Source organism: Canis lupus, chromosome 7 (genome assembly GCF_048164855.1).
Source record: "Canis lupus baileyi chromosome 7, mCanLup2.hap1, whole genome shotgun sequence".
Taxonomy (NCBI): Eukaryota; Metazoa; Chordata; class Mammalia; order Carnivora; family Canidae; genus Canis; species Canis lupus.
The window spans coordinates 29,251,174-29,263,417 of NC_132844.1; the positions used below are offsets into that span (position 1 = coordinate 29,251,174).

The 12,244-nt window shown below is 37.3% G+C and overlaps 1 protein-coding gene across 8 annotated transcripts in view; it reads left to right on the forward strand.

Moving 5' to 3' along the window:
* UBE3D (ubiquitin protein ligase E3D) overlaps window positions 1-12,244 on the forward strand; it is a 203,117-nt gene that overhangs the window by 136,486 nt on the left and 54,387 nt on the right. For 3 of the 8 annotated variants that reach the window (XR_012033907.1, XM_072832228.1, XM_072832232.1), the window contains one exon: window positions 10,757-11,326. The exons of 4 other annotated variants lie outside the window; for them this stretch is intronic. Coding sequence is in view for 2 of the 4 variants with exons in the window: in XM_072832232.1 (XP_072688333.1) it covers window positions 10,757-10,777 (21 nt within the window). In the remaining 2 variants the exon portion in view is untranslated. Of the gene's footprint in view, window positions 1-9,784; window positions 9,828-10,756; window positions 11,327-12,244 lie in introns of those variants that run through there. One more of the 8 variants, XM_072832234.1, reaches the window with a different exon arrangement.

Here is a 12,244-nt window from a genome sequence, read left to right on the forward strand (position 1 = left end):
CTCTCTCTGTGTGACTATCATAAATAAATAAAAATTAAAAAAAAAAATAGAGTGTCTACATCATTTTAACTGCTACTAAATCTGGCTTAAAATTGGGATATTATGGATTCTTTCTTCAACTAAAGTTACTATAGCAATTATCTTTCACCATAATTAGGTAAGGGAGTTTTTATGATGGAATGAATACTAGGCTCAGAAACAAAGACCTGATTGCAACCTACACTTGTTCCTTGCTTATATTTGTGAGCAAAAGTTACTTTCTCTGAATCTTGGTTCCTCTTTTATAACTTGGGACAACTAAATTAGATATTTAATTCAAGTGGATTTTGTAAGGATTTAGTGAAATGAGACTGTGCTTGGCACTTGATTTCTTCCCTGCATAAAAAACATATTAACATTTACTAAAGAACTTTTCCAAACTATTAAAAAAAAGAAACTAAACCCCCTGTTGGTAGGTAAAGAAAAAAATGTGAATTCACAGTTAGCCAATTCACAAGAAAAACAAGTTATTAAACAAACATTTGGGAGAATGTTTAAACTCACAGCAATTATAAATTCAAAAAGGATTGAGATGTCATTTTTTTATTAAATTAGTGCTGATTAAAAAACAAAAACCTAATCACGATGGCACAGCTCATTGGAAAAAATATGCATCAAATTATAATAATATTTTTACCTTTCAATCCAGTAATCCCATTTCTGAGACTCAATCCTAAGGGAATATCCTAAAAAAATGGGAAAATTCTATAAAGATAAAAATGATTATTTAATTATTGCTTATGATCTTAATAAACCTGGGAACAATTTAAGTTTGTAATGGATTAAATTCAGATGAATTATTTTGCAGCTATTAAAATAGAATAAAGACTTACTGAGCAACATGTAAAAATGTTTATGATATCAAAAATATGCAATTATGATAATCGATATTTTAAAAATGCATCCTAAAACTGTATAAAAATAGACCCAAGTGATAATTTTTTTTTAAGATTTATTTATTTACTTGAGAGAATGAGAGACAGATGGGGTAGGATAGAGAGAGAGGGAGAGAGAATCCTCAAGCAGACTCCTTGCTAAGTGCAGAGCCCAATGCGGGATTCAATGACCTGAGCCAAAATCAAGATTGGACACTCACGTAGGTGCCCCTAGGCCCAAGTGATAATTATATTAGATTATTATAGCATATGTTTTTTTTCCTTTTTCTCATTTCTCCAAATCTCTTATAAAGTTTAAGGTAATATTACTTTTAAGAGTAAAATTAGAATTTAAGTCTAATGTAATCAGTCTGAAAAAATATTTAGTGTTTATTATGTGCCTAGAAAATCTGCTATGACATTTTGAGTTTAAAAACATGCAAGAATCTTTCTTCATAATTTACTCCAAAGCAATAAAAAAAACAAAAAAGAATGTGCTTAGTGGACTATTTAGAATAAGTAGTTCATATACAACCTAAGATTTAAGATGCTATTGTGTGTAATCTAAGCATTTAATGCCAGGCTGTCAGCCCAACCACGTTAAATGTAATGGTGTTCTGTCTCACTCTAGCCATCTGCTTTAGAACTCATTACAAAATTAACTTACTGGCTTACTCAGGTCATTCCCCTGAGGTAAATGGGATCTCAGTAATATATTGACCAGAACATTAATGTGGGCAAGATTTTTAATATGCATTTGAAAGCTACATGTAGAGGTAACTGGATTGAAGAAAGCTAGACAACATCATTTGCCAAGAATTGTAGCATTTTTTTGTTGAAATTTTTATTGAAATAGTTGTAGATTTACTTGCAGTTATAAGAAATAATGTAGAATATTGCTTGTACACTTTGGCCAGTGTCCCCCAATGCAAACACTGTGCAGAAGTATAGTACAGTGTCACAACCAAAGTATTGACATGGTACAGTCCCTCCCATCTTACTCAGATTTCCCTGGTTTTATCCCTTTGTGTGTGTGTGTACTCATGTATGTGGTTCCATATGTGAGTGCATTCTATCCCCTGTCCTGTGTATGTTTGTGTTTCTACCACCACAGTCAAGACACTGAGCAGGTCCATCAGCATTTCAACCAGGATCCATCCTATTGCCCTATTATATTGTCACTATCTCTCCCCTCTCCACCACCACTAGCAACCATTACCCTGTCCTCTATTTATAAATCTTTTCATTTCAAAATGTTATATACAATGGAATAGATTAGAAAATCCAGAAAATAAACCAACAAGTATATGGTCAATTAATCTTCAACAGAGCAGGAAAGAATATACAGTGGGAAAAAAGTCTCTTCAACAAATGATACTGGGAAAAACTGGACAGCAACATACAAAAAAATGAAACTGGACCACTTTCTTATACAAAAATAAATTCAAAATGGATTAAAGACCCAAATGTGGGGACACCTGGGTGACTCAGTGGTTGAGTGTCTTCCTTCAGCTCAGGGAGTGATCCCAGAGTCCTGGGATTGAGTCCCACATCGGGCTCACTGCATGGAACCTGCTTCTCCCTCTGCCTGTGTCTCTGCCTCTCTCTCTGTGTCTCTCATAAATAAATTTAAAAAATCTTAAAAAAAAAAAAGAAGGCCTAAATGTGTGACCTAAAACCATAGAAATCCTAGAAGAGAACATAGGCAGTAGCTTCTTTGACATCAGCCAAAGCAATTTCTTTCCAAATATGTTTCTTAAGGCAGGGGAAACAAAAGCAAAAATAAACTGTTGGGACTACATCAAAATTAAAAGCTTCTGCACAAAGAAGGAAATAAAACTAAAAGGCAGCCTAAGGAATGGGGGAAGATTTTTGCAAATGACATACCAGATAAAGGATTAATATCCAAAATATATGAAGAATTTCTAAAGTTCAGCACCCAAAAAATAAATAATCCAATTTAAAAATGGGCAGAAGATGTGAACAGATATCTTTCCAAAGAAGACATACACATGACCGACAGATATATGAAAAGATGCTCATTGTCACATGTCATCAGGGAAATGCACATCAAAACTGAAAAACCAAAACAATGAGACACCACCTCAAACCTGTCAGAATGGCTAAAATTAACACAAGAAACAATAGGTCTTAGTGAAGATGTGGAGAAGGGGGACCCCTCTTGCACTGTTGCTGGGAATGCAAACAGGTGCAGCCACTGTGGAAAACAGTATGGAGGTTCCTCAAAAAGTTAAAAATTAGAAGTACCTTATGATCCAGCAATCACACTAGTGGATATTTACCCAAAGAATACAAGAACACTAACTCAAAGGGATACATGCAGCCCTACGTTTATAGCAGTGTTATTTACAATAGCCAAGATAAGGAAGAAGCCCAAGTGTCCGTCAATTGATGAATGGATAATGAAGTGGTATCTATATACAATGAAATATTATTCAGCCATAGCAAAGAATGAAATCATGCCATTTGCAACAACATGAATGGAGCTGAAGATACAATGCTAAGTGAAATAAGTCAGAGAAAGACAAATACTGTATGATTTCACTCACTGTGGAATTTATGAAACAAGCAAAGGGAAAAAATAAAGATGAATCAAGAAATAGACTCTTAATTGTAGAGAACAAACTAATGGTTACAGGGTGGGGGTGATGGAAGAATAAGTTAAATAGGTGAAAAGAAAAAAAAATTATATAAATGGAGTTCCCTTGTATATAACCTTTTGAGGCTGGCTTTTTTTAAGTCATTATAATTCCCTGGAGATTCTTCCAAGTTGCATATATCCTTAATTTGCTACTTGTTATTGCTGAATAGTATTCCACAATATGGATGTACCAGTTTGTTTAACCATATCTCTGGGCTGATTTCCAGTTTTTGGCTCTTAAAATAAAACTGCCATAAACATTTGTGTATAGGGTTTTTTGTGTGAACAAAAAGTTTTCATTTCTCTAATCTAAAGGTCCAAGATTGCAATTGCTGGACCATATTAATAATTACGTGTTTAGTTTTCAAAGAAAGTGCTAAACTACTTTCTAGAATGCCTGTACAATTTTATATTCACCCAGCCATGTATGGGAGATTTTGTTTCTTTGCCAGCTTTTGATGCTGTCCTGGTAGCCTTATTTTGAATCAAAATTTAGGACAGTTTTCTTTAACTGAACTAACCAAATAATTTTGGTAGAAATCCATATGGGGAAATTAGGTTTAGAAAAGAACCACATTAGGGCATATCAGAAGCTGTCTCTCCCAAACCACCCCTCCCCCCAAAATCATTCACTTAACTCTTAACAGAATAACTTTACAGAGTAGGTCAGTCTGAGATATTTGGCCCCTTCAGTCTCTAGATAACTAACAAAAAGGATTCAGCTCTCCTTTTATAGATGTTGGGCCCACTCTCCTTTATCAATATCAGGATATAGGACTGGATATTTCTCCCTTGTTGGACAATCTTATCATCTTCTAGAATTAAAAATGGAGACGCCTAGTGAGATAGCACCTTGCGAACCACTGGACTAGATTATACTAAAATACCTTCTGAGCCTAACAGTCGATACCATCCCTTAACCACCACCCCCATCCATTCCTATTCTTGCCAAAGAAAACCCTTGAATTTGTTTTCTGGTGAAATTAGTTTTCCATTTATCTTTTTTTTTTTCCCTACGTGATACAGATATGTAGCAGAACTTAGTGCAGCCATTAAAAAATACCATAGAATAATCTTTGTCATGGGAAGGTCACTACAATCCATTATTAGGCTAAAAAGAAGCTATATATTATAAGACAGCATATATAGAAATGTCCAGTTAGACACAGAGAATGGAACTCTAGAGCAATCTAAAATGTTAATAGCTATCAGTGAGTAATGGTATTACAAAAAAACTTTCTGTATTTTCTAATTTTGTCTGTAATTCATATATTTGTTAATCAGTTATTAAAACAAGAAAAATTGAGCAACACAACCCTTGATTTCTCTGAGTTTTATTTTATTTTAATTTTTCAATGTCTCTAAGTTTTAATAATTGCAGTTAAAGACCTTAATGAATACCAACCAACAGAAATAAGCTGGTCAGGCATGAGATAAGTTACCCAGGACCATTTACAAAGGCAGCTAGGACCCTCCTTAGCCCTTTCCCTTAAAAGTGTGGTAAATCACCTTGTGCCTTCTTCCTACGTGTCAGAATTCTGCACTAACACACGAAAAGGTCTGGCCCCAAGACCACGCATTACAGCATTGCATTACTACCTACTTAAATGTGTTAATGACACCTTTCCACTGTTAACCAGTGGATACGTGGAAAAGTGTCCACAGCCTCACAAACTAGTCTCTCCTCCATCCTTGACAATAGGGTCAGAAAGTATTTTAAATCTGGCAGGTTTCTCACTTGGTTGCATCTCTTTTAGGAGAATTAATATTTTCAAGTAAAACAGAAATTTAAAAATATCTAAACAGACTGAAATAAGATTTAAACAGACAGTCATCTGCCATAGAAGAGTATTTTGTTTCTCAAGTAGGTTCATTTCCCCATCTGGCACTTCTAATTGTACTGATAGGCCAAGTGTATTGTCTTCTTCCATACTAGTGCATGTCAGAGTTAAGAAAGATAGGTAACAATGAGCATGGCTTCCTAAAAAGATTACTTATTCAAGTGAGTTTGCTGTAAATATTTGAATTAATGAATAACTGGAGGAAAACACTCCTTTGTTTCTGAGCTCTGGTAACTCTGGTTCTGAATAAACTTGTTTGGTCAGAGGCCTATCCCTGATGGGACAGCACAATGGGGTTCTCACAACACCACATCCAGGGCTGCATTTCTACTGTTGGTTCCCTTCTGCTGACTTATCATCCATGGATATTCCATAGGAACGAGTAACTAAAAATACTTTGACTCATAGGCAATGGTGACAGTGTTTTATATCATGCATTTGAACCCCACCCCACACCCCCGCCGAGTTATTTATTTTAACAAATACATCTTGTACATGAGGTCATATATTTTTATGTGACACCTAAAGACTACTACCATGGGGGATCCTGGGGTGGCTCAGGGTTTAGGGCCTGCCTTTGGCCCAGGGCATAATCCTGGAGACCCGAGATCGAGTCCCACATCGGGCTCCCCACAGGAAGCCTGCTTCTCCCTCTGCCTGTGTCTCTGCCTCTCTCTCTTTCTCTCTGTGTCTTTCATGAATGAATGAATAAATAAGTAAATAAAATCTTTAAAAAAAAAAAAAAAGACTACTATCATATAAATGTTGGCCCCTGAATTTGCTATCATTAGCACAGTTACTTGGTTTGCTTTATATAACTAGAAGCTTCAGTGATTGTGTCAGAACTCCTTGTTCACTACAGTGTTATAAGAGCACCATCCAATGTCAGCAGTATTCTCCACCATCCCCATATTCTGGAAGAAGTGATGAGAATTTCATGTCTGGAACTTCCTTGATTTGGTGAATAGGATCAAGATCCAGTAACTTTTGAATCTGAGCACATTTTCAGCCCTGTCTTGAGATCAAGGGGCATCAGTCTTCCTTTCTCCCCCTACACATGTCTCTTTTCTGACTTGACATACTGCTGGCTTTCCACCTAGATGTGCACTGGAAAACAGCCATGCTTCACTTACCTGGCTCCCACATAGATGAAAATCAGCAGCCTTTTTATTTATAAGTTACCATAGTGCATCTGTGGCTTAAAGAAAATACAAGATCAAGGCTTAAATTAATTCACAGACGTCTATCTTACTTCTTTTTTCCTACTTCCTAAAAGCTCTTACAGATTTTTTGTTGACAGTGTAGAGTTGGAAGGCTTCACTAATGTTCCCTTAGTCTAAAATTTCGGTCCCCAGTTAAGTATACACATAATTGTCATTTTAGAGGGACAGGCTCTTCTTCCTTATTGTGTTGTTTCTTTGTTTTTTTTTTTTTTTGTTCCATCCTTCCTGTTTGTTAGTTATTCATTTAGCAAGCCGCCGTCCTTAAATAGGAAAAAGTGCTTGCTCCTCTGTGCCATGCCAGGTTTTTGCCTCCCCATCAACACAGTTTTCATAATCAGAGTAATAATGACCTCTCTCAGGGTACTGCCTCAGAAATCGTACTTCCTTTCATAAACCAAGAATAGTTTTTTTCTCCCAGCAGGCGCTAGGCATCCATCTTAAACTTATCCCACCTTATTAGAATCATCTCGTTCCTGGGCTGTCTCCCCCACTGGCATGTTAGCACCGTGAGAGAATGCCTTCTCAGTGTGCTCTGTGACTGGGACAATCACTGGCACATAGACAGTACTTAATGATTAAATGAATTGAATGAATGAAGCCAGCCCGCCATCCCACAGAAAGGAATGCCTTACACTATTTCTCCAACTTAGAAAAGTGGAGACCAGGTATCATCAACGTGGGCCTGACCCATGCTGTATTTTAGTGAGTTTCTAAAAATTGCTTAATGTTATTTGAGATGTTAAATATATTTGACAAATGCTTGAGTCATTTTCTGATATTATTTTTAAATTTACATTTATATTTTTTATTTTGTAAATAAGATTTGATTTTAGGAAGTTTTATAACATGAAGTATAAACTCTCTTTTTCATGCCATTAAAGCATTCTGCTTCAGAACGTAACTCTGAACATGAGCCATACCTACACAAAAATACATATTTAAGGCAGGTTTTGTCTATTTAATTTTTTAAGTCTACAGTACCCTTTAAAAGAAACACGCGTGCATGGCTGTGCATATTCTAAAGTGTCTTTTCTAGAGCTTACAATTATTATGAAGTTCACATTTTCCAGTTTTATCTGTCTTGTTTAGCACACCCCAAAGCACTTAGATAGCCTTTTCTTTTAATGCTTATATTATCTTGTACAGCCTGCCTTGACAACATATGTCTTTACTGATTGAAATTTCAAATCTACATTGAGGAATTGAATTTAATAATATAAATTTGTTAACCAAGATAAAAGAACATTAAAAGGTTTTTAACATACATAATTGGAGGATTTTAAACTTAACATCTGGTCAGCTATCACATCAGCATAGCCCTGTTTGTTGTGGTTTAAGAAGATTGTTTTTAGGTGATGACTCAAAGCAGAGACATTATTTTTAGGCATCTTAACTTCCTCTCCCTCTTCCTATTCCCAACTGTCCAAATCCAAGTACACAGAATTCGGAGACTCAAACCTTAGAATCAACAGGAAAAAGTCCCTCTTCCCCTTGTTTTTAATCATAATGTATACTTTTGTAACTATATGTTCCAGAAATGTAACAACGGAGCCTGAAGCTGTACCTTCACTTTCAAGAATAAAGCTAAAAAGATGAAATACAGGGAGTTTTCTCAGTGTAATGAAACAAAATTATTCTCAAAATAAATGGCAGTTAGGGAAAGCAATTTTTGCTGTCATAGATAAAAGCTAGAGAACACAAAATCAGCATTTGAAATATATTAACTCACAGTGTTTTAAATAAAAAGAAGCTAAAATGCATTGTATAGTACCTGTTCCCAAGGATGATTGCAGTTTCTTGTTATTAAGTCCTGCAAAATACATTATGTACTTGGCAGGCAGAACTATGAAAACCAGAGATGGAAAAAAAAAACATGAGGTCAAATTTAAAGTTTTTCTTTTAGGGGTAGGGGGCAGCAGCAGCACCATTTTGCATTATTTAATCAGCTCAGTCTCTTACACAGCTGTTCCATCCTGAGTTCATATTCACTGGCATGCAAAAGAAAATAAATCTTTGATATTTGAAGCAATAAGAATCAAAGTCCCCAAATCTCTGGAGTTTACCTCAGTCATATGAAAACTTAGAGTGGGAAAAGCATTGATTAAGAATCAAAATGTCTTCCTCAGTCCATTATTGCCACTTAATAGCTCTGTATCCCAAGCAAGTCACTGAATTTTTCTGAGCTTCTGTTTCTTCATTTGCTTTATGTAAATCACAGGTTGTGCCAAGGGTGAAAGCAGTCCAAATATGCTATGAAGTGTTTTACAAGTTTCGAGTAGTTTCTGTTATAATTTCCATTTTGCAGATGAGGAAGGGCTAAGAGAGGCTGCTGACAAGTTTGTTGAAGGCCACATGGCTGGCAAATTGGCGAATATATGGCAAATAGTTTTAAGATCCTGTGTCCATAATTCGGTATTTTTCAACATCAGTATTCTCTACATTTTAGGGCAGATAGTTCTTTCTTGTGGGGGGCTGTGCATTATAACATGTTTAGCAACACCCCTGGCCTCTACCCCCTAGATGCCAACAACATTCCGCCAATTTATGATAACCAAAAATGTCCAAAGACACTGCCAAATGTCCCCTGATGGGCAAAATCACCCCAAGTTGAGAACCACTGGTCTGTGTGATTCCAGAACTAAAGTTATTAACCACTTTATGATGACATTTATCAGTATTACCATTATTCTGGGAGCAATACTTCATGACATAGCAATTTTTGGAATTAAAAAGGAGATAACTGGATTTCATCCATGGTTTGCCTGTTTCTGAATCTTAACAGTGGCATTATCTTCTTTGGCAGGTCCCCATAAACTTTTCTTACAGGGCCAGGGTTACTTGATGGAAATACCATCCACAGAGAACCAGAAGTCAGACTGGACACCTTCCTCTGTAATTCTGTGACCATCCCCTAAGGGACCCCACTGTTGTCTCTTGAACAGCCCCTTCTTATCTGGTAGATACATGGGCCCCTAATATCAGTGAGCTTCATGGGAGTGAAACACACACATTTTCATAACTATGATCTCATTTAATCATAGTAAGCCCTTGAAGTTTGCATCAGTTGTCTGCGTTTACATTTTGTTTAGGAATCTTAACCTTTCTTCCTTGCCTGTTCCTTCAACTTTGGTGTTCTCATTGCAGAACCTGATATAGAAAACCCAGCAGGAAGTTGATATGGAAACTCAGCAGGTGCCTTTCTTACTAGCACTGTATGAAGAGTAACATCCTTCTGAATTACTCAACATAAAACAGATGCTTTCTGCCCTGCATGACTCTTCCTTTTTCCTTTCCCCTTAACAGGGATCATTAAATCCATGCCTCCTTTGACTGCATTTGGGGACTTAAGAACCAACTGTCCAGGAGCAGAATGTTTTTATTTCTGTTGCTCACTCTTTCCCCCCCAACAAGGCCACACATGAGCTTGCCAATCCTCCCACACTTCTCCATCTTTGTCACTAATCTGCAGTCTGCTCTCTTCCTGATACTGGCACACATCCCAACTTATTATTGCCTCTGAACTGAAACTTTCTAAACTTTTATGATTAACTTTATTGTTTGTTTCTCTGTTGGTTAAAACTATTGGGAAAATAGATGCATTTGATCTGGGCCTCATTCAGTGGGTAGGTGGAGCTGTCTGAATTTTTTTAAACACTAAGTTTTAAAATCAGTTGCTACTGACAAGCACAATAAATATAATTGCATGGGATTGAAAGCATTGGTGTGACCTGAGTAGAGGCCAGCTGTGCGGAACTCGACTTGCCTGGAAATCTTCGCAACTCAAAATTCTGCTCCAGGAAGGTCCCAAACAGCCATTGGAACCAGTGGGAAAGAGGACTGGATTACTTCACGCCAGTACAACTTGAGCATCAATACAAACTTTCATTTTTTTCTCTAACGTGTATGTGAATCATATTAATTACGACATGGTTCATTAAAAAAGGAGTAATTGGCTCCTGCTGTAAAATGTCAATGTCTGCCCTAAGAGTCATTTTTCTTTTTTAGATCAGCATGCCTCTTTATTGACCAGATTTGCCTGATTCTGATTTAATGTGCATTTAGCTATTTCATCTTGTTACAGAAGTAGAGCATCGTGGGTTTTTCTTCCTTCTCCAGGTGGCCTTTTTAAAGATGTGATGGTTGGAGCTGAGGCATTCCTCTCCCCGGAGGACAGCTCTCTGGGCCGGAGCACATGGGAGGCCAGCGTTCTGCACGGTGGGCAGCCATTACAGACACAAGAACCAGAGCTACAGAATAAGAGCATTGCATTGAAGTTGTGTGAGTTTACCTGTTGGCATAAAGTCTCTAAGAGTTGAGTTCACTTGAAATCCTTGAAGAACCAAGGCAATGAAGGAAGTTACAGTAGCAAAGAAGTTATGTCTCTATTTCCCACAGAGAGGAATATTCAAACATGTGCTGTGTCAGCACCACCTGGAAGGTTATTAGCTAGTGGAGTCCCATCTGTCCTTTGGGGAACGCAGTGAGGGTCATCGTTAGTGGAACTGAATGTTAACTGCTATACATCCAAGCAGACAAACTTAGAAACTTCCCGTTTGGTTTGTTGAAAACAAATTTTTAGAAAGAAAAATGGAGAATTATGTATACCTTCTTCAGAAGAGATGCTCCATAAATGAATGTTTGTTGAATACGTGATTATCAAATTAAAGGTTTTCCTGTTTATGCAAACCTGCACGTGTTCCTTTTATTCTGTATTTCCTTTACTATACTATTGCCTATCAAACAAGTATACCTCACTGATGTCCTGTTACAGAATTGCCTTAATCCTTGTGTGCCAGAGCAGGTGGATAAGAAACCATGGAATGAGAATGACAGAGCTAGAGGGAATCCTACGGAGCATGGGGGAGCTACTGATTTCACAGAAAAGGTTTGCTCCTTGCCTATAGTCACCAGCTCGGGCCTTGAATGGAACTTGGAGCCTGAATGGGACTTGGAGCCTGGCAGATCTCCTTTCGCCCTCTACAGTCAGGAGGACTGTCTGGATCTGCAACCTCACTAGGTGCTCATCCAGACTCTTGGCATTCATCCTAGACCAAAGGCCACCTAATACCTCTCTCCCCACAAAACACTGGGTTATACATGCCCTAATTTCCTAACACTCAAAACACAAGTGTCACTTGGCATTGTGCTTTGGTGAACTTTTCATTTCACCAAGACAGTTGTCCTGCCAGCAGAGCAGGATAGTGTCGCACTCCTAATCTGTCACCAGCAGACCAGCGGGGGAATGAGACCCATCTGTTTGACCCTGCAGAGTCACTTTATTAAGCACAGTTTGAAACATTGAAGATCTCTGATATGTCCACAACACATGGCCATAGACTAGAATGAGTTTGGCTTCTCTTAGGCTACTAAGTTCCCAAAAACCAAGCTGATTTTTCATGCATTAGATTTCTAGCTATCCCTGTAGAACAGGGTTTCTCAACCTCGGCACCATTTACATTTGTTTGGGGCTGGATGATTGTTGTGGGAGACTGTCCTGAGCTCCTGCGCTGTGGGGAGGAAAGACCTTTTTCAATGGCTGCAGTTTTCAAATCAAACTGATAAAAAACAGATTAACAAGGAAAAAAACCAATTTAATTACATACA